The 22967-nt window shown below is 40.5% G+C and overlaps 2 protein-coding genes across 3 annotated transcripts; both read right to left on the bottom strand.

The window, feature by feature from the left end:
* Positions 1-5474: 5474 nt before the first annotated feature.
* LOC126787277 (probable disease resistance protein At5g66900) lies at positions 5475-9077 on the bottom strand. Its single transcript, XM_050513190.1, has 6 exons — positions 9021-9077; positions 8275-8898; positions 7654-8057; positions 7171-7532; positions 6808-7019; positions 5475-6665 (listed from the first exon to the last, which is right to left on the bottom strand). Coding segments are annotated over exons 1-6 (2445 nt in total). The 5' UTR covers positions 9022-9077; the 3' UTR covers positions 5475-5823.
* A 7952-nt stretch (positions 9078-17029) lies between these two features.
* LOC126790832 (probable disease resistance protein At5g66900) lies at positions 17030-21156 on the bottom strand. Of its 2 annotated transcripts, XM_050517191.1 has the most exons (6): positions 20989-21156; positions 20221-20847; positions 19397-19800; positions 18920-19281; positions 18559-18773; positions 17030-18418 (listed from the first exon to the last, which is right to left on the bottom strand). In XM_050517191.1, coding segments are annotated over exons 1-6 (2451 nt in total). In that variant the 5' UTR covers positions 20990-21156; the 3' UTR covers positions 17030-17576. The 2 variants fall into 2 exon arrangements, with proteins under 2 accessions (XP_050373148.1, XP_050373141.1); XM_050517184.1 differs by lacking the exon at positions 20989-21156 and having other exon boundaries at positions 18559-18770; positions 20221-20857.
* Positions 21157-22967: the final 1811 nt, after the last annotated feature.

Genomic DNA, 22967 nt, shown 5'->3' with positions numbered 1-22967 from the left:
GCCATAATAATTCGCATACTCCCTGAGCCATACCTCTGTACTCTGCTTCAGCACTAGATCGAGCTACCACCTTTTGTTTCTTACTCTTCCATGTAACAAGATTACCCCAAACAAAGGTAAATTACCCTGATGTGGATCTCCGATCTGTAATATTTCTAGCCCAGTCTGCATCTGTAAAGCCACAAATTTCAAGGATTTTATTGTGATTAGAGAACATTACTCCTCTCCCCGGAGCTGACTTCAAGTACCTCAAGATCCTTACAACAACATCTATGTGGTCCTCGCTGGGATTATGCATGAACTGACTTACTACACTTACTGCATACGCAACATCTGGTCTGGTATGTGATAGATAAATCAGACGGCCAACTAGCCTCTGATAACGAGGTTTGTCAGTAGGGACTTGATCTGGATACTCTGCTAACCGATGGTTCTACTCGATAGGAGTATCAATGGGAGTGCAGTCCAACATACTTATCTCTGTTAGTAGATCAAGGATGTACTTCCTCTGACACAGATAGATATTATCACTACCCCGGGCTACTTCAATGCCTAAGAAGTATTTGAGTGTACCTAGGTCCTTCATCTCAAACTCTGTGGCAAGCTGTTTCTGTAATCTATCCACCTCAACAGTATCATTCCCAGTAACTACCATATCATCAACATATATAATTAGGACTGTTACCTTCCCTTGTTGATGTTTGAGAAATAACGTGTGGTCTGAATTACTCTGTTTGTAGCCAATCTTCCTCATGAATTGTGAGAATCTTCCAAACCAAGCACGAGGTGACTGTTTAAGACCATACAAAGACTTTCTCAATCTGCATACGGAGTTACTTGGAGAAGCGGCCACGTATCCAGGCGGAAGATCCATGTATACTTCCTCTGTTAGTTCTCCATGAAGAAATGCATTCTTAACATCAAACTGCCTAAGTGGCCAGTTCAAGTTAGCAGCGACAGAAAGCAATACCCGGATAGTGTTTATCTTTGCAACAGGTGCAAATGTCTCATCATAGTCTATGCCATATGTCTGGGTGAACCCCTTCGCTACTAAGCGTGCTTTATACCGGCTTACTGACCCATCTGGATTATGCTTCACTGTAAACACCCAACGACATCCTACAGTCTTCTTGCCATATGGTGGAGGTACAAGCTCCCAAGTATTGTTCTTTTGTAATGTTTCCATCTCTTCCTCCATTGCTTTCCTCCATTTTGGATCTCCCAATGCATCTTGCACTTTGTTAGGTACTGATACAATAGATATTTGATTCGCAAATGACTCATATGACTTAGATAATTTTTTGGTATATATAAAATTCGCTACCGGATACTTGGCTTTAGTCTGAAGGGTATGTTCATATCTTTTTGTTGGTTGACCCCGAGTAGACCTATTTGGCAAAACATATTGTCTACTATTAGCTCTAATAGAATGACTAACCTCAGGTGAGTGATCTTCTGTACCAGGAGAGCATTGGTCAGGGGTATAGATAGTTGTACGGGAGTCATGAGGGGCAGTTGTGTTGTCAGCTTCTGGTGCTTGAATCTCTTGAGTGACGACCTCAGGTGGTGCATGCGTGGCTTTGGTAATCTCAACGTAACCTATTACCATATCAACTGACTCACTTGTTTCTCCCTCTCCATGATACAACTCTTCAAAAAATGAATTCTCCCCCTGAAGAGCAGTATCAGAAGAGGGAAAATAACTCATGTCCTCAAAAAAGGTAACATCCATAGTGACATAGTACTTCCGAGTAGGGGGATGATAGCACCGGTACCCTTTCTGATGTCCTCCGTACCCAACAAACACACATTTAACCGCCCGAACATCCAACTTAGAACGCTGATATGGTGGAAGATGAACAAAAGCAACACAACCGAAAACACGAGCAGGAAGATTATGAAAATAGGGTAATGAGACATGAGATGCAAGCACCTCATAGGGAACTTTCCCTTGAAGGACACGAGAGGGAAGACGATTAATAAGGTGGGCGGAAGTAATGACAGCATCACCCAAAGGTATTTAGGCATGTGGGCACTAAAAAGAATACACCGAGCCATGTAAAGTAAATGATGATTTTTTCTTTCAGAAACCCCATTTTGCTCAGGTGTGTAAGGACACGTTGTTTGATGAATAATCCCGTGTGTGTTAAAAAAACTCCTGAAAGTGATGATTCACATATTCCCCCCCCCCCATTATCAGAACGAAGAACTCGAATGGTGGCATTATATTGTGTTTGGACAGAGGTATGAAAGGCACAAAAAGCTGAAAAAACCTCATCTTTATTTTTAAGAAGAACAATCCATGAAGCAATCATCAATAAATGACACAAAATATCGCATGCCTGACACAGTAGAATCTTTAGAGGGTCCCCAAACATAAGAATGAATTAGTTCAAAAGGAAGAAAACTTTTAGTAGAAGTACTAGGGGAATAAGTAGATCGATGACTCTTGCCCAAAACACAGGTCTCACAACATAAAGAAGACTCGTCCACATTAATAAACAAAGTAGGCATAGATTTTTTCATAACACTAAAAGATGGATGCCCTAAGCGACGATGCCATAACCAAACTTCACTTAGCTTGTCAGAAGTGGAGAGTAAAGCGGTCTGAGACTGTCCCCCTGGTTTTCCCCCTGCGTATGTCAGATCCAGATGAAACAACCGGCCCCTCAGATACTCCCGACCGATTACCCGTCCGGTGAGAAGATCTTGAAAGATCACATACATCGGAAAAAATGTTACAGAGCACTGAGCGTCAGCGTTCAATTGGGGAATTGATATCAAATGATGAGATAAATCATGTACATAGAGTACGTTGTGAAGCTCTATGGTGGGAGTAATACGAACGGATCCGGACCCTAACACGGGGAATGCCTCACCATTAGCATTAGTAACAGAGGGTACGGGTGGAGGGGACAATACGGTAAAGTAAGATTTATCATAAGTCATATGATCAGATGCACCAGAATCAATAATCCAAGTATCAAAACTAACAAAGTGAGAAATATTGAAGGCCATACCAATTTGACTACGGCCAACGATGGAAGCTGTAGGTGCTCCGCCAGCAATATGATGATTATGCCCAACCACACCATAGATATCGGGTTCCGGAACTAAGTGAAGAGCTGCTCTAGCCTGGGGACGATGATTAGGCCTCTTGGGCCTAAGATGCGGATATAATTTCCAACAGGTCGCACGAGCATAGGTAGTATCATGGAAATAAGAGCAAGGAGGGCGAGGCTGATTTCCGAAACCTGGTGGTGGTCCTTGTCGATGAAGGGGAGCAGAAGTTGCTTGCATAAAGGGTGGTGCCGGAGAGCGAGCATGAATAGTAAGGCTGGAAATGACAGCCGGTGCCGGAAGAATACTCTCCTGCTGAGACTCATCCTTTCGGATATAGGTGAAAGCGGCGAGTAGGCTAGTTGGTTTGGTCATTCGGAGCAATTCGCCTTTCGCACTGGTATGCTTAGCATCAAGACCTTTCAGAAAATGGTGAACTCGTTCAAGCTCCTTCTCCTTGTGGTACCAAACAATATCCTCTTGATTTTTTTATCATGCAAGGACGTTTCACATCAATCTTAGCCCAAATATTTTTTAGTTTGGTAAAATAATGCGCCACCGGTTGCCCATCCTGGTGTATGGCCAAAGATGTGCACATTAACTCATGAACCTGTATGAAACCAGAGTCATTAGTATATAAGCCAGTCAGTGTCTCCCATATTGCCTACGCAGTAGCACATGCCTCCACCAGATCAACTATCTCATCATTCATAGCTTTCCACAAGATGGACATGACAAGACCATCGTCGTCGTCCCATTTGTTGTAGGCAAAAATATCCTCAGGACTAGGAGCCTTAGTGACGCGGGTGACATGTCTCATCTTGTGCATGCCTCGAAGATGAGCAGCCATGAGTCGTTTCCATTTACGAAAATTAGTTTCGTTGAGTTTGGTGCCCCCAAATGAACCACTGTCAGAACTTTTGACAGATACTTCAAAGGTCGGAACTTGAGGGAGCTGAGAATCCTCAGTTTCATGTCTAGAACCCATCGAAAAAGAAACAATAAAGTTAGACAGCAAAAAACACAAAAAAATGAGAACAATCTGTCACCGGTGCACGTGCACTGACGGTGAATATGCACCGACAGAATCTGGTCGAACCAGGCTGGGCCGGGTCGGGCGAGAGCGGGCCGGGTCGGGTCGGATTGAGAGTAGATAAATGTGAGGGGTTCGCACTTTCGCCGAAACCGCGTGAAAAAGGGGAGAGAGCGACCGCCGGTCTCGTCGATGGAGCGGACCACCGGAGGAGAGAGAGCACCGAGGAGGGGGAGATCCGGGAAGAGAGGGACCACCGGAGGAGGGCGTCTCAGAGGGACAGTGGCGGAGGGTGATTGCGGGTCGATGAGGAGTAGTGGCGGAGGCGGAAGAACGGAGCGACTTCGAAGGGACAGACAACGGGCGATTAGCTCCGGGGAAGATCGACGGCGACGTCGAGCGGCGAGTCCGAGTGCGGAGCGGCCAAGCAGAAGCAGCGGAGAGGCGCCAGAGGTCGACCTGCCGGAAAAAGGAAAAAAAGGAAAGAACAAAGCAGGAGGCTCTGATACCAAGTGGTAAGATACTGATTGTTGTTCTTTGAATTGATGAATTGCATATACAGATTACAATGGTATATATAGACTAATTCACACTAATCACTAATCACTCCACTACCCGTGATTCCCTCCACTATACCTACTACCCTCCACTCACAATGCATAGGTCTTTGTCTGAAAATTCAAAACCAGAACCTTAGCTTTTGGCAGATGCATGTTGTGCCATTCAGATGAAAACGCCCCATCTGCAAAGAATACGCTATGATGTTAGTGGAATAGAAACTAATCTGATACACATTAGGGTGCAGGGTCCGGGTCTAAATTTGCTTGTTTGCTGCATTTATGTGTATTTGGTTAGAAGTTAGAACTTAGAAGAGGAGATAGGGGAAGATTACCAGTTGAGATAGATAATAAACCAGTCTTCATGGGTTTTGACTTATGTTCCGTCCGCCAATTAGGAATTGCATCTTCACATACACCTATATTGAGTCTTTTGCTCAGTCCTGTTGGGTCAATACCTATTCTAGTTGTACTAGCTAGACTTGCTTTTCTTGGATGTTACCTATTCGTACCTATTATCCTATAGAAAATTATGTCCTGCTCTAGTTTTTAGCTGGCGATTATTTCAACTTTTCAAGATTCCATCATTTCAAAATTTGGAAATAAATTTATCGTCCATCCTTGTTATTCTAATTAAATGTTAAGTGTATTTTATAACACAATAGTTAGAAATTTATTAAGAAAAATGACACTTGACATTTAGTTATGGTGGTGGGCATGGAATGTGCATGATAGAGGTAGACAACAAATTTAATTCCTCAAAATTTGGCACTATATACTGCAGTTTGCACTAATTAGCTAGTACAACTTACAGAATTAATAACAAAAAAAAAGGAAAACAAACGAACAAAAGAAATACAACAAACAACCAATATGTTCAAGCGTACGAGGAAAAGACTATCCTCAAGAATGAACCTTAAGAAGCCAATTCATGAACTTTGATTTCTTTTACCAGCTGAGAAAAGGTTCCCATAAACATTCCTCTCATTATCAACCACATATTTAACTGTTCAACATCCACAATAGCTATACTGTCTGATATTGAGCTTCCTTTCAAATTTCCCGGGCAATTAATCATCGGATATGTCCAGAGGGTTCAGATTATTAAGGTTCCTTTGAGACGAATCATACCAGCAGTGCTGCAGCATTTATAATTTTGAATAAAGAAAGCTCTCAGAAATGAGACATGTGGAGCCAATTCAGGTTGATTTCTTCTTTCACAACCTTTACATGCATGTTTGTGAGATACGGTAAGAAGGGTTCCCATAAGATTTCTGTCTCTTCATCGCATGTCACTTCCTTCAAGCGTGCGAGATCCAAGACTGAAGATGGCAACTCATTTAATCTCGAGCACTGTTGCATGTTGAGCCTTTCTAAATTGCAAAGTTCTCCAATGTCTTCAGGCAATTCCTTGATGCTAACGCAATCCGATATGTCAAACAAGTTCAGCTTCTTGAGATTCCTTATGGAGCTGGGTAACTCTGATAAGTCTGTACAGCACCTAAGCCTCAGCAGCTCTAAATTTACAAGATTTCCAATGTCTTCGGGTAAGGCAGAGAGCTTATGAGAATTGGTGACACTGAGTTTCTTGAGTTGAATAAGGTCACATAGTTGGTGAGGCAACTCCACCAGATCATTGCAGTAATCAATATTCATTTCAACAAGATTCGGGAACGCCTCTGATATATGCATGGAACCGTTACCAAAACCTTGGCCAATGCTACACATGAATAGAGAAATCTTTTTCAAACTTTTCAACTGTATAGGATACCTGCTAATTGAAGGAATTGAAATTCGCTCCAATCTGATTCTCTTTATACTTGGTACCGAATCAACGAGTTGAGCGTTATTCAACTCAGTAGGACTGGTACTGTAACTTGTGAGTACAAGAGTCTTCAGTTTATCCATTTTCTTCATGAACTCAGGTAAGGCATAATATTTGGTATGAAAATTCAAAATCAAAACCTCTGCTTCTGGTAGTTCCAAGTTTTTCCATGTGGATGAGAACTCTTCGTCTGCATATATTATAGGTTATAATGTGAGATGAGAAGAAATAATATACATCATTAATAACGAAAGGAGTATGAGCCTAATCAGCCTATTTACATGAGCATAATTCCCAATGTGAATTGTCTGCTAAAAGAGAGATGTAACAACCTGTCGAGATTAATACAAGGCGTGCAATGAAGGATTGATAGTTTTGTTCTTTCCACCACATAGGAAGGTTGTCTCCGCATATGTCGATTGACAGTCTCATTCTCTGTTGTAGTGATTCCTGACTCATCTGTTGGATAGCCAGCTCCCTCAGCATGTCATGTTGTGTAACGAAGTGTTCACTGTAATAGCCATCGCTATCCTTGCTGTCCTTCCTGCTGGTTATGATCAAAAGTTCAAAACCAATTTGCTTGAGAATTTCTTCAACATATATATTCCAGTAAAATTATGAGAAGCAGCTACAGATTGACTTGAAATACTGGAGTGACAAGATCAAACAAGTGATACAGAAGCTGGACTGCGCACCTTGTGAGTACCAGATTAACCAAACTCCTATTGGCAAGTTCATAGAGGTTTATAACAGACGAAATATCTTCATGTATGTCATATAACTCTGCCCACATATCAATGAGGACAGCAGCAGGGATTCTATTATCTTCGGGAAATAAACCAAGGTCTATGAAGCATTTTCCAATGAGAGGCTTCTCTTCATTCAAATCATCTAAGCTACTTTGGAGGCAATTAAGCAAATCATGTTCAGTTTCAAGAACGGAAGAACCTTTAGACCATTCCAGTACTCTTTTTTCCCAAATCTCTGTTGGCTGCCCACAGAGTGATCGTCCAAGAACTGTAATTGCAAGTGGAAATCCCATACAACGTTCTACTATCTGCAAAGCAGAATTTATGTAGTCAAACACTAGGCTTGGCGGAGAAAGTGAATTTAGTATCTCATCATCTTTCCTGCATCAATATGCACATATTTTTTGCGTTGCAGGCAAAGAAATTCACCTTTTGCGAAAGATCTGCTGATATATAGGAGCTCCTGTCTCCTAAAGATGCTGCATGGTGGAAAAGTGCCATTGCATCTGCATTGCTCAAACATTCTAAATGATATGGTGAACCAAATCTTGGAAAAGCAAACCTTGATGTTACCAATATCTTGTAATCTGTCATTTTTAGGTCATCAAACTTCTCAAGAATGAATTCTGATCCAGTCCAGACATCATCCAGGACTAACAACATAGGACTTTGTCCTGTTTGCTTCAAAAATTGCTGCAGCCAGCTGACTGCTGTTACTTCACTTTGAATGTCAGGGACTACGGCACCCGTTCGATGATGTAGCTCTTGTACAATGAGGACTAAGTTGGGCTTATTTGAAACAGTAACAAAGAAGACATTGCTCTTGAATGTATCTATGCAAATAATAGACAAGAAAGAATCATTAGGAGATTAAATCCTACCAAGGAGAGTGAGACTTAGCCTATTTGCTGTATTGAATAAAAAACTTGAGAGTAGTTATTACCCTTAAAATTTAATATTTATAGCTAGCTACAGATACAGCTGAATTAGACTTTGATATAACTCAATTAGCTAGGTTATCAAACTTTCTATTTAGCAAAAAGAGAGAACCTTTGATTTCTGCATCTTGGCACAACTTTGCAGCCAGGGTAGTTTTGCCACATCCTCCAGGAGCAGTAAGTATCACCATTGAAACTCCGTCAGTAAAGAGCTTCATCTTCAATTCTCTGAGAGGCACATCCAATCCAACAGTAATCGTAGGAGGCTCAGTTACAGCACACCACCCTTGAATTTTCGCAGACTGATTGTTCTGTATCACACGATTCTCTTCAATCCTCTGCACCACATTCCCAACGTTCCTCACCGAAACCAAAGCCTTCTTCACATCCCTTATGCCCTGCACTTTCAGTATCCCCAACAGCCTCTGAAGTGCCTTGCTCAATTCAACAAGTCTGTTGCCATACTTATACTTCTTGAACCTACTCACTTTCGAGCACTTGCGAATAATCTCAACTCCCTCTTCCATTTTCACTCTAAGACTCTCGAGTTCCTCCCCTTGATCACCCAATTCCTTCCCACAATCTGCCATCTCTTTGATCAGTGGCTCCAAAGAATCCAAAGTGGACTTGATATCCCCCAGCTGGGATTTGATCATGAGTGCATCCTTCACCTGCTTAACAGAATCACACAGCGTCCAAAACGTAACTGAGAAACCTTCTCCTCCGATCAATGCCACTGCCGTTACACAACAGACACCAAAATCAGAAAACTCCGTAGAACAAAACAAAAAAAATAGAAATAAAATGGCATATGAATGTCTGAACCAGGGAGGTAATCTTAATACTGCTTGCTCTTACTTTTGAGTTAGTACGAGGTAACGTCGCAATCATATGGTTTCTTAGATAACAAGGAATGCAAAGAGCTAAGGAGTTTTGCGTTGTTTGAAATCTCCCTCAATTGCAATCGACTTGTTTAAATAGAAAAAGAACCGCGTCTGTAATTGGAATAGAGTCAGTAGAGAGTATTTTCACTGGTCCAAATTCCAAAGATTAGATTATTCTCCGAGGAAATCACCGATGGGGCTCCTGGTATTTTCTGCGGAAAGTACTAGGGCCGCGTTAACGTTAGGACCTCGAACCCGGCATCTGGCCCAATAATTGATTTGAAAGCTCTGGCCCAACGTTTATACCAATATGTTTTTTTTCGTTTCTTACGTGTTGCATTACTTTCGATGAAAAATGGGCTCTCCATTTCTTAAATACAAAATTTGTGAAATACAGTTCTTACTACAGTTATGGATGTCCTTTACATTATTTTATCAGACAAAACCTTAATAGACTGGAATTAATTGAATATATAACTTGATGATTTCTTCATACACATATCAACCTATATATATTAATCTACGAATTGATTGTCCGGGATTCACTCCGTGAAACACGGACCATGTTTCCCGCCACTATACATGCCAACACTCCCCCTCAAGTTGGTGCATACATATCGACCATGTCCAACTTGCTAAGTGAATCATAAAAAACTCTTTTTGACACTCCTTTTGTGAGCATATCGGCACGTTGCTCTTCTGTGGAAACAAAAGGAAAACTAATGATCTTTGCGTCTAGCTTTTCCTTTATAAAATGACGATCAACTTCCACATGTTTTGTACGATCATGTTGCACAGGGTTATGCGAAATATCAATAGCTGCCTTGTTGTCACAGTATAGCTGCATAGCACATTTAGGCTTAATACCCAAGTCTTCTAGTAGATTTCTAAGCCATAATAATTCGCACACTCCCTGAGCCATACCTCTGTATTCTGCTTCAGCACTAGATCGAGCTACCACATTTTGTTTCTTACTCCTCCACGTAACAAGATTGCCTCCAACAAAGGTATAGTACCCTGATGTGGACCTCCGATCGGTAACATTTCCAGCCCAGTCTGCATCTGTGAAGCCACAAATCTCAAAGATATTGTTGTGATTAGAAAATATTACTCCTCTCCCTGGAGCTGACTTCAAGTATCTCAAAATCCTTACAACAGCATCCATATGATCCACACTTGGATTATGCATGAACTGACTCACTACACTTACTGCATATGCAACATCTGGCCTGGTATGTGACAAATAAATCAGGCGTCCAACTAGCCTCTGATATCGAGCTTTGTCAGTGGGAACTTGATCTGGATACTCTGCTAACCGATAGTTCTGCTCAATAGGAGTATCAATTGGAGTGCAATCTAACATCCCTGTCTCCGTTAGTAGATCAAGGATGTACTTCCTCTGACACAGATAGATACCATCACTTCCCCGGGCTACCTCAATACCCAAGAAGTACTTGAGTGTACCTAGGTCCTTCATCTCAAACTCTGTGGCTAGCTGCTTTTGTAATCTGTCCACCTCAATAGTATCATTACCAGTAACTACTATATCGTCAACATATATGATTAGGGCTGTTACCTTCCCTTGTTGGTGTTTGCGAAATAATGTGTGGTCTGAATTACTCTGCACGTATCCAATTTTCCTCATGAATTGTGAGAATCTTCCAAACCAAGCACGAGGTGACTGTTTAAGACCATACAAAGACTTTCTCAATCTGCATACGGAGTTACTTGGAGAAGTGGCCACATATCCAGGCGGAAGATCCATGTATACTTCCTCTGTTAGTTCTCCATGAAGGAATGCATTCTTAACATCAAACTGCATAAGTGGCCAGTTCAAGTTAGCAGCGATAGAGAGCAATACCCGGATAGTGTTTATCTTTGCAACAGGTGCAAATGTCTCATCATAGTCTATGCCATATGTCTGGGTGAACCCCTTTGCTACTAGGCATGCTTTATACCGGCTTACTGACCCATCTGGATTATGCTTCACTGTAAACACCCATCGACATCCTACAGTCTTCTTGCCATATGGTGGAGGTACAAGTTCCCAAGTATTGTTCTTTTGTAATGCTTCCATCTCTTCCTCCATTGCTTTCCTCCATTTTGGATCGCCCAATGCATCCTGCACTTTGTTAGGTACTGATACAGTAGATATTTGATTCACAAATGACTCATATGACTTAGATAATCTTTTAGTAGATATAAAATTGGCCACCGGATACTTGGCTTTAGTCTGAAGGGTAGGTTCATATTTTTTTGTTGGTTGACCTCGAGTAGACCTATTTGGCAAAACATATTGTCTACTATTAGCCTGAATAGAATGACTAACCTCAGATGAGTGATCTTCTGCACCAGGAGAACATTGATCAGGGGTATAAGTAATATGAGATACATGAGGGGCAGTTGTGTTGTCAGCTTCCGGTGCCTGAATCTCTTGAGTGACGACCTCCGGTGGTGCCTGTGTGGCTGACACTTTGGTAATCTCAACAGATCTTGTTACCATATCGACTGGCTCACTTGTCTCCCCCTCTCTATGATACAGCTCTTCAAAATAGGAATTCTACCCCTGAAGAGCAGTATCAGAAGAGGAAAAATAACTCATATCCTCAAAAAAGGTAACATCCATAGTGACATAGTACTTCCGAGTAGGGGGATGGTAGCACCGGTACCCTTTCTGATGGCTGCCGTACCCAACAAAAACACATTTAACTGCCCGGGCATCTAACTTAGAACGCTGATGTTGTGGAAGATGAACAAAAGCAACACAACCGAAAACACGGGCAGGAAGATTATGAAACGAGGGTAATTTGACATGAGATGCAAGCACCTCATATGGAACTTTCCCTTGAAGAACACGAGATGGAAGACGATTAATAAGGTGGGCAGAAGTAATGACAGCATCACCCCAAAGGTATTTAGGCATGTGGGCACTAAAAAGAATACACCGAGCCATATCAAGTAAATGACGATTTTTCCGTTCAGAAACCCCATTTTGCTCAGGTGTGTAAGGACACGTTGTTTGATGAACAATCCCGTGTGCGTTAAAGAACTCCTGAAAGACATGATTCATATATTCCCCCCCCACCATTATCAGAACGAAGAACTCGAATGGTAGCATTATATTGTGTTTGGATATTGGCATGGAAGGCACGAAAGGCTGGAAACACCTCATTTTTATTTTTAAGAAGAACAATCCAGGAAAGACGTGTGCAATCATCAATAAAGGACACAAAATAACGCATTCCTGACATAGTAGACTCTTTAGAGGGTCCCCAAACATCAGAATGAATTAATTCAAAAGGAATAGAACTTTTAGTATAAGTACTAGGAGAATAGGTAGATCGATGACTCTTGCCTAAAACACATGTCTCACAACATAAACAAGACTCGTCCACACTAAGAAATAAAGTAGGCATGGATTTTTTCATAACACTAAAAGATGGATGCCCTAAGCGACGATGCCATAACCAAACTTCACTTAGCTTGTCAGAAGTGGAGAGTAAAGCGGTCCGAGACTGTCCCCCTGTTTTTTCCCCTGCGTATGTCAGATCCAGATGAAACAACCGGCCCCTCAGATACCCCCGACCAATTGCCCGTCCGGTGAGAAGATCCTGAAATATTACATACATAGGAAAAAAGGTCACAGAGCACTGAGTGTCAGCGTTCAATTGGGGAACAGATATCAAATTATGAGATAAAGCAGGGACATAAAGGACATTGTGAAGCTCTATGGTGGGAGTAATACGAACGGACCCTGTCCCTAACACGGGGAATGCCTCACCATTAGCATTAGTAACATAGGGTACGGGTGGATGAGACAATACGGTGAAATAAGATTTGTCATAAGTCATATGATCAGATGCACCAGAATCAATAATCCATGTATCAAAACTAACAGAGTGAGAAATATTAAAAACCATACCAATTGGACCGCGACCAACTATGGAGACGGTAGGTGCTCCTCCAGCAGTATGATGATCATGCCCAACCACTCCATAGATATCGGGTTCCGGAACTAATTGAAGAGCTGCTTTCGCCTGGGGTCGATAATGAGGCCTCTTAGGCCTAAGGTGTGGATATAATTTCCAACATGTCGTACGAGCATGGTTAGAATCATGGCAATAAGAGCAAGGAGGACGAGGCTGATTCCCGAAGCCTGGTGGTGGTCCCTGTTGGTGAAGGGGAGCGGAAGCTGTTGGTGGAATGGGTGGTGCCAAAGAACGAGCATGAACAGTGAGACTGGAAACGATAGCCGGTGCCTGAAGACTACTCTCCTGCTGAGACTCATCCTTTCGGATATAGGTGAAAGCGGTGAGAAGGCTAGGTGGTTCAGTCATTCGGAGCAATTCGCCTTTTGCACTGGTATGCTTTGCATCGAGACCTTTTAGGAAATGGTGAACTCGTTCAATCTCCTTCTCTTTTTGGTACCAAACAATATCCTCTTGATTTTTGATCATGCAAGGACGTTTCATATCAATCTCAGCCCAAATATTCTTTAGTTTGGTGAAATAGTGTGCCACCGGTTGCCCATCCTGATGTATTGCCAAAGCTGTGCACATTAACTCATGAACCTGTATAAAATCAGAGTCATTAGTAAATAAGCCGGCTAGTGTCTCCCATATTGCCTGTGCAGTAACACATGCTTCCACCAAATCAACTATCTCATCATTCATAGCCTTCCACAAGACGGACATGACAAGACCATCATCGTCGTCCCATTTATTGTAGGCAACAACATCCTCAGGACTAGGAGCCTTAGTGACGCCGGTGACATGGCCCATCTTGTGCATGCCGCGAAGATGAGCAGCCATAAGTCGTTTCCATTTACGAAAATTGGTTCCATTGAGTTTGGCGCCCCCAAATGAACCGCTGTCAGAACCTTTGACAGATACTTCGAAGGTCGGAACATCAGGAAGCTGAGAACCCTCCGCTTCATGTCCAGAGCCCATTGAAAAAAAGAGACAATGTAAAAATCAGGGATTAGAGAGCAAAAAATGCGAGAAAGGGAGAACAATCTGTCGCCGGTGCACTTGCACTGTTGGTGAGTATGTACTGACAGAAACTGAGTGGACCGGGTCGGGTTGAATGGACCGGGTCGGGTTGAATGAACCGGGTCGGGTTGAATGGACTGGGTCGGGTTGAATGGACCGGGCTTCTCGGATCTGGGCCAGGCTTCTCGGATCTGGGCGGGTCGGTTTCGGGCGCGGAAGCAGCGCGATGCGACGGTCTTGACGCGGCGGTGCTGACGGAAAGAGATGCCGGTGGTTTGTAGCAGCGGGACGGCAACGAGATCAGAGCTTTGTCGAGGCGCCGAGGGGCTCGCCGGTGTCGAGGCTCGTCGGTGTGTCGTCTGTGTCGAAGAGAACGGCGCTCGTCGAGGAGAACGGCGCTCGTCGAGGCGTCGAGGAGGTGAGGTTGCAGTGGTATTGACTTCTGGAGCACGACGCCGGGAAAAAAAACAGTCGGTTATTCCGACTAATTACCGGAAGCTGCAAACACCAAACCCAGGTAAAACAGAGCACGGCTCTGATACCAACTGGAATTAATTGAATATATAACTTGATGATTTCTTCATACACATATAAACCTATATATACTAATCTACGAATTGATTGTCCGGAATTCACTCCGTGAAACACGAACCATGTTTCCCGCCACTATACATGCCAACAAATAGTGCAAGGAAATTTACGTAGTGAGCACTCCGTACAAAACTCCATTGAAGTAAATTTGTATGATATACGATTTATATGAAGACCAAAACAAGTTTCAAACTTGAGACTAGGTTGAAATAACAAATACTAAATGTTCATTCTTACTTAATCTAGATATTCTAATTGGCTGAAATGACTATCTGATTGGCTGAAACGACGATTGAGAATGATGTTGCAAAATCAACCGGGAAATGTAGAAGTTTGATTGTAAACTTGCACTTTAGTGAGGACGGTCATACTTCTATTGCAAGTCACTTAATTAGAAAAATGGCATGAAGGATGATCGCGAATTGTCCTGTGGTTACCAAACAATTTGAGAGAAAAGTACTATACAATTTGAGCATTATAAATTTGATCCTCATCTTTTACGCCAAGTCTCGAGTCATAACAATAAATATCTGCGTAAGAGAACATACACTTAAATTTGTCTATAATTTTAACATTTGTATATGTATGAATGAATCCTTTGGATAAAGTCCTAAAAGAAATTCTTTTTTTTTTTGCCTTATAATTAGTACGTGCACGTTTGTATCTATGATTTTGTACGACTATGAAGTTTTCCAACTAGTCTGCAAGAAAATAACTCTTGGAACTAGAGGTAAAAATGGTGAATTAGTATCGAATTTACTTGCAGACCCTGTTGCCAGTGTCGCATAGAGAAACGGGCAAGAGATTTTCCTCTTAAAGTACTGAATAATCCCATGACTTAATATATGAAAGGACTTTAAAAAATGGAAAAACACGTATATAGTCGTGCAAATCAATATATCCGGAGTGCAGATTAGTTAAGATGCCAAGAGAATGGCCAAGAGTAATCAATCCTTATTTGAGATATAAAATGGTATCCATCACTTTCTTCTGATCATAATCTCAGAACCCTTGCAAAAATCCATGAAAGAACACATTCAATAATCTGTCAAAAATACATGAAAAGAACTGTGTCAATGATCATACACAAAGACAATTTTCCCTTTTTCTGCTCTAAGAACAGCGCAAGTGAAACTTGATACAAAAATAAACAAATAACTAGAGAAGGATTACGTTGCAAGTTGGGAATAATTTGGTAACAATTCCCTTGCATATCAAGAAAGGTATGTTTCATTAGCTTCATTAACAGACATCACCAAATTAAAGAAGAGAGGAAAACTGTCCAGGATAGCAAAACTGAAACTATCTTTAGTAAATTACCTACAAATAGTATAGTATATACATAAATCAACTATCTAGCAATTAACCTCATCAACGAGTTACCCTGATGTGTGTGTGTGTATATATATATATATATATATATATATTTTTTTTTTTAGGAGAGTGAAATTTGCACATAAATATCTGAAAACAAAATAAAAGTATGGAGTATGGAAAAGTGGGAGTTTTGGTTGCTAATTTCACTCTCCTTTGTAAGTGAGTTCTAAATTACCACGGTGCTTGAAAACTTCTCTGTTATACATCCAGGATATGCATTACAGCTACGTTTGGTAGTGTCGACAATATTAGCTTCAGAACTCAAAATGGATTAATACTGTATTATATTAGACTAGACTGAATATAGATCTTCCATTTGTGTAATAGGACTGGAAACTATAAACAAGATTTTAAAAATTAAAAGCAGAATCATCAAGCAGAGTGAGTGGATTCATCATAGTCATCTTCAACACAATACCTTGTACTCACATACATATTCATGATCATATGAACTGAATTCCTGGAGACGAGGTTTTTCAGACCAAAAAAGAGCAGAACAAGTCCTAACTGAGAATATAATACAAACTGGAATTTAACATAGAACTTGTCCAAACAGGTTGTCTCTTTCAGTTGTCCGGAAAAAAAAGAACAAAAGACCAGGCTTTTCAGCCTTACATTGTCGATCACAAATCACAACGCAAAGTTTACGATGTTACAATGGCATGAGGGTGAGTTCTTCCTCAAACCTCACACTCAGGATGCCAGCAATTTAGTTGTACAGGTTAACCAGTAGCTCAAGTTTTGTATTTCTCTTTGAGGATTCCCTGTATAATTCACACTATCGTACCTCTACCGGATTATTACACCAATATCAGAATTTCTCTTCTCGTTGCTCATCCTTGCAATACGTTTGCTTCATTTCATCAGTACTTCCTGAACATGTGCGTCAAAACATCTGTGCCAAAGTGGTTTTGGTTAGTTTTTCGATAGTATTTGGAAATTTTGAAGGATCAGTGTTTAGGACTTTGGGTTGATTAGAGAATATTGAAGGTTTTCAACAGAGGAGTTGTTTACAGGAAATAGAGGCGTTTTATTGATAGCTGGATTTTTCACTAACATGATTTTACATCTGCATACATATTTATACTACCAAGCCACCGACTTGGTTTCACCGACTTACAACTTCTAGAGCACATATTTTACAACAGTATAACATATGGATAATTACAAACACTGACAACTATAGAACACATTAGTATTCAACTTCTAGACTGATCTGGAAACATTTACAAATGTGTATTATTGAATTTAACAGTTTTCCTACACCCTGGGAGACTAGGACCTGGCTGAGCACAACATATCATCTTCTGCTCCTTTTAAGGCGCCTCCAATTTGTGAAGGGTGGCCGTACAAGAGCTATATCCCTGGCTACCTTTAAAGTTAAGTAGCATACTTGGTTCAATCCAATAAACCGCCAACTCCAAATTCTTTTCCCTAACCAACAATCCAACATAGCCTTTTCATCCCTTGCTTGCAGGAGTAAACCATCCAAAGCAAGGAGTTTAGAGTCAGGAGAAAACCATTTTTCTTCTCTTGACCTTCAACAACTTTGAGAAGATATGTTTTAACTCTTAACAATGTGCCTTTTGTAGCCAATTCAGGTTGATATCTTCTTTCACAACCTTCAACTGTATGCTCTTGAGAAAGGGTAAATAGGGTTCCCATAGAACTTCAGTTTCTTCATCACATGTCACTTCCTTCAACTTTTCAAGATCTACAACTGTTCTAGGCAACTCATTCAATCTGGAGCACTGTCTCATGTTGAGCCTTTCTAAACTGCACAGCTCTCCAATGTCTTCAGGCAATTCCTTAATACTAAAGCAATCAGATATGTCAAGCAAGTTTAACTTCTTAAGATTCCTAATGGAGCCGGGTAACTCTGATAAGTCTGTACAGCACCTAAGCCTCAGCAGCTCTAAATTAACTAGATTTCCAATGTCTTCAGGTAAGGCAGAGAGCTTATGAGAATTGGTAACACTGAGTTTCTTGAGTTGAATAAGGTCACAGAGTTTAGGAGGCAACTCTACCAAATCATTGCAGTAATCGATATTCATTTCAACAAGATTGGGAAACGCCTCTGACATATCCATGGAACCATTACCAAAACCTTGGCCAATGCTACACATGAACAGAGAAATCTTTTTCAAACTTTTCAACTGTATAGGATACCTGCTTATGGAAGGAATTGAGATTCGCTCCAATCTAATTCTCTTTAGACTTGGTATCGAATTAGCTAGTTGAAAATTATTCAACTCAGTAGGACTGGTACGGTAACTTGTGAGTATAAGAGTCTTCAGCTTATTCATTTTCTCCACAAACTCAGGTAAGGCATAATACTTGGTCTGAAAATTCAAAATCAAGACCTCTGCTTCTGGGAGTTCCAAGTTTTTCCATATAGATGAGAACTCTTTGTCTGCATATATTATAGAATACAATCTGAGATGAGGAAGAAATTATGTATACTATTTATAACCAAAAGAGCATGAGCCTATTTGCATGTGCATAAGTACCAATGTGAATTATTTGCTAAAAGAGGATGTAACAACTAATAACCTGTCGATATAGATACAAGGCGAGCGATGAGGTATTGGTACTTCTGGTCTTTCCACCACATAGGAAGGTTGTCTCCACATATGTCAATCATAAGTCTCTTTCTCAACTGTAGTGGTTTCTGAATCATCTGTTGGATAGCCAACTCTCTCAGCATGTCATGCTGTGTAACGAAGTGTTCACTATAGTAGCCATCGCTATATTTGTTGTCCTTCCTGCTGGTTATAATCAAAAGTTCAAAACCAATAAGAATATCTTCAACATACATGTTGCAGTCAAAATATGAGAAGCAGATACACATTGACTTGAAGGAAAAACTAGAATGACAAGATCAAACAAGTGATGCAGAAGCTAGACTGCATACCTTGTGACTACCAGATTAGCCAAACTCCGGGAGGTAAGTTCATAGAGGTTTACAATAGACGAAATATCTTCATGTATGCCATATAACTCTGCCCACATATCAATGAGGACAGCAGCAGGGATTCTTTTATCTTCGGGAAATAAACCAAGGTCTATGAAGCATTCCCCTAAAAGAGGTTTTTCTTCATTCAGATCATCTAAGCTACTTTGGAGGCAATTACACAAATCATGCTCCGTCTCAAGAACAGAAGACCCTTTAGACCATTCCATTACTCTTTTTTGCCAAATCTCTGTTGGCTGCCCGCAGAGTGATCTTCCGACAACAGTAATTGCTAGTGGAAAACCCATACAACGCTCTACTATCTGCAAAACAGAATTCATGTAGTCAAACACTATGCTTGGAGAGAAAGTGTATGTCGCATCCCTTTTCTGGAATCAATATTCATATATATATTGCACTGCAGACTAAGGAAATCACCTTTCTCGAAAGATCTTCTGATATATAAGAGCTCCTGTCTCCTAAGGATGCTACATGGTGAAAAAGTGCCATTGCATCTGCATTGTTCAAACATTCTAGATAATATGGAGAACCAAATCTTGGAAAAGCAGACCTTGATGTCACCAATATCTTGTAATTTGTCATTTTAAATTCATCAAACTTCTCGAGAATGAACTCTGATCCAGCCCAGACATCATCCAAGACCAACAGCATAGGATTTTGTCCTGTTTGCTTCAGAAATTGCTGCAGCCAGCTAACTGCTGTTACTTCACTTTGGAGTTCAGGGACTTTGGCACCCGCTCGATGATATAGCTCTTGGACAATCAGGAACAAGTTGGGCTTCTTTGAAACAGTAACAAAGAAGACATTGCTCTTGAATTTATCTATGCAAATAAAGGACAAGAAAGAATCACTAGGAGGTACTTTGAAGTTGTCTGCAGTTGTGAAAAGTGACTAACAGTTTGAAACTGTAAGAAATGTTCTTATAAAACATACAACATGTCCTACTCATGAACTTATGAAGTGTCTGATTGCTTGACACATAAATAGATCCTAGTAAGGAGAGTGAGACCCTATTTGTAAGCAATGTCTCTTTCACATATCGACTAATGGAAATTTAGTTATACACCCATAATTTTTAGTTTTTTACCAACATTTTATCTTGACAGTTGGGTTTTAACTAGCTACAGAATACAGATACAGCTGAATTACACTTGAATATTGGATTCTTCAATTAGGATACCAAACTCTCTAATTAGCAAAAATAATATTTGTATAACATCATTCATATAATATTTGCATACCTTTGATCTCTGCATCTTGGCACAACTTTGTAGCCAGGGTAGTTTTCCCACATCCTCCAGGGGCAGTAAGTATCACCATCGAAACTCCATCAGTAAAGAGCTTCATCTTCAATTCCCTCAGAGGCACATCCAATCCAACCGTAATAGTTGGATGTTCAGGCACAGCACACCACCCTGCAATTTTTTCAGACTGATTGTTATGTATCAAACACTTCCCTTCAATCTGCTCCACCTGATTCTCGATATTCCTCACAGAAACCAAAGCCTTCTTCACATCCCTTATGCCTTGCACGTTCAATATCCCCAACAGCCTCTTAAGTGACTTGCTCAATTCCACGAGTTTGCTGCCATACTTGTACTTTTTAAATGAACCAGCTTTTGAGCACTCTTGGATTAGCTCCACCCCTTCCTCCATTTTGACTCTGAGATTTTCTAGCTCCTCCCCTGGACCATCCAGTTCTTTCTCACACTCTTCCATTTCCTTGATCAGTGGCTGCAGAGAGTCCAGAGTGGATTTGATATCTCCGAGTTGGGGTTTGGACATCAGTATCTGGTTCTTAACTTGCTTAACCGAATCACACAGCATCCAAAATGTCGCTGCTAAACTTGCTCCACAGATGATTGCCACTGTCATCATACAACAACACCAAACAGAGACACCAAAATGAGAAAGACTTCAAATTTACTTAAAAAAAGCGAACATCAAGACTACCAAAAGAACAAGAAAACCATGCATACAATGCAAATCTCGAGTTAATTTGCTCTTACTTGCTGAATGCTGAGGTTGAAAATCAGAGATACAAGTACACGTAAACAGGATCGTATGTTTCTTCGACAAGCAACAGGATTGTATATTGCACTATGAGTGAACAAAGTTGTTGAATTCGTTTTTCTCTTTGTCTCCGATTAAGGCAGAGTTGTTGAATTGATATCTCTATTGTGTACGCGCTTCCATTTTATAGTTGCCAACAAAGTGAAACGTGTACGGCGTTTTATCAAGGAAATATCACCCCGCCCACCCAGCAATAGCCAGGTATAATACAGGCCGCGTAAGGAAGCCTATTCTGGCCCAATGATCATCACTGTGGATGACCACGTTGCATCAAATTAAAATTTGGATACTCTAACGACTGGCGCGTGTGATTTACGGCGATTTTCTAAATCTTAAACCTTAATCCATTTATTTTTAATGCGGGTTACTGGGTTGACAAGAAATTTGCCGGTTTGCCACTTGAATAGAATAATACAATATCACAACTACAATCAATCTTGACAACATTTTCCTTCTTGGCTTAAAGCTTATCCTTAGGATAATTTTTATATATAAGTCAACGAGTCATGGTTGATCCTAATCCAACTATCCAAGACGCTTATACTCCCAGAATTGTGGAAATTCATTGCCGTCCAATTTCAGCTAGCTGTAGACCCTGTCGTATACAGAGGGTAAGAAACTAGGGGAACTGGGGAAGAGATGTACTTGTTATGGAAATTTGGAACAAAATGCGTGGTAATAACCTTTCGATGAATTGCGAGAATCGAGATGACATCCAAAGCTTATCCGTGTCCGAGTTGGGTCAAGTCAATATTACATGTCCAAGTCCGGCCACAGAATTCACAATGGATCGGATAAAAGAAGTGTTTTATTATGTGTACCATGAATATCATGTGTTTACGTGGCATTGTTATGTGATATATGGTGTGATAAACATGCATGCAGTGAAAGAAAAAAATATTATTTAAATATGTGTAATTAATCAGAAACAAACACAGTAAAAAAATTGACTAATATTATTAAAGAGCTACGCTATGTATATCATGTACCGGATACATATAATAATTTTTCATAAAAAAAATGTTTTTCTCATCAACAAGTCATAAACAAAAATGGTTGTAGGCTAGGTTACATGGATGGAACCAGGAATTGAAAATGCCCTGGGCAAAAATTAGCTTAGACTTCAATTTTGAAGAAAAATTATGGGGTTTCTTTCATAATTAATTTTCAATACATAACCAGCATGAGATGTGCAAATTAACTTCTAAACGTCAAAATAAAAGTAATAAAAGAAAAACACAACACATGGTTCAGAACTGTGATCAGTGTGATGATCATAGGGTCCAAATTCAAATTTTCATACTAAATAACTAGCATTTATAAGGTAATTATGTTTCCAATGACAAAATACCATGATATTTTGTTACAAACGAAGGTCTAAAAGTCATAACAAATAGAATCAAGTGACTAACTATTAGAGTAAGAGTTGATCCTCCTAACTCTAGCAACAACACAAAGATCATCAACGAAGGCATCAACAACATACACATGAGGGTTCTCAAAGCTCATATATCCCAGCTCATGGAGAATATTGGACTAGCCATGGCTGCAGCTCTCATATTGCTTTCTCTGAAAATATGGAGGATTTTCACATCATTCATTTTGGACATCAAACAATTCCACCCATCCAGAAGAGATCCAAGAGGGTGGGAAGCAAGATTTGGGCTCTGTAAGAGTTGAACAAGAATAGCAGTCTGATTCAACTTCAAGATTAGAAATATTGAGACTAGATGCAAGTTTCTGCCATAGAAGAGGCCCCAAGCTTTAACATCCAAAATTTATACAACTCCAAGATTAATCTGAAAGCCTCTAATCCAACTATCCAAGTCACCAAATGTCATGATGATCACGCATAACACCTCCAGCAACAATTTTACTAGAGGAAGAGACTCTGGTGCTGTCAACATTTAGTTTA

The sequence above is a fragment of the Argentina anserina genome, chromosome 1 (assembly GCF_933775445.1).
Source record: "Argentina anserina chromosome 1, drPotAnse1.1, whole genome shotgun sequence".
NCBI classification, from domain to species: domain Eukaryota; kingdom Viridiplantae; phylum Streptophyta; class Magnoliopsida; order Rosales; family Rosaceae; genus Argentina; species Argentina anserina.
The sequence above is the reverse complement of the archived record's forward strand: the minus strand, read 5'-3'. Positions and strand labels throughout refer to the sequence as shown.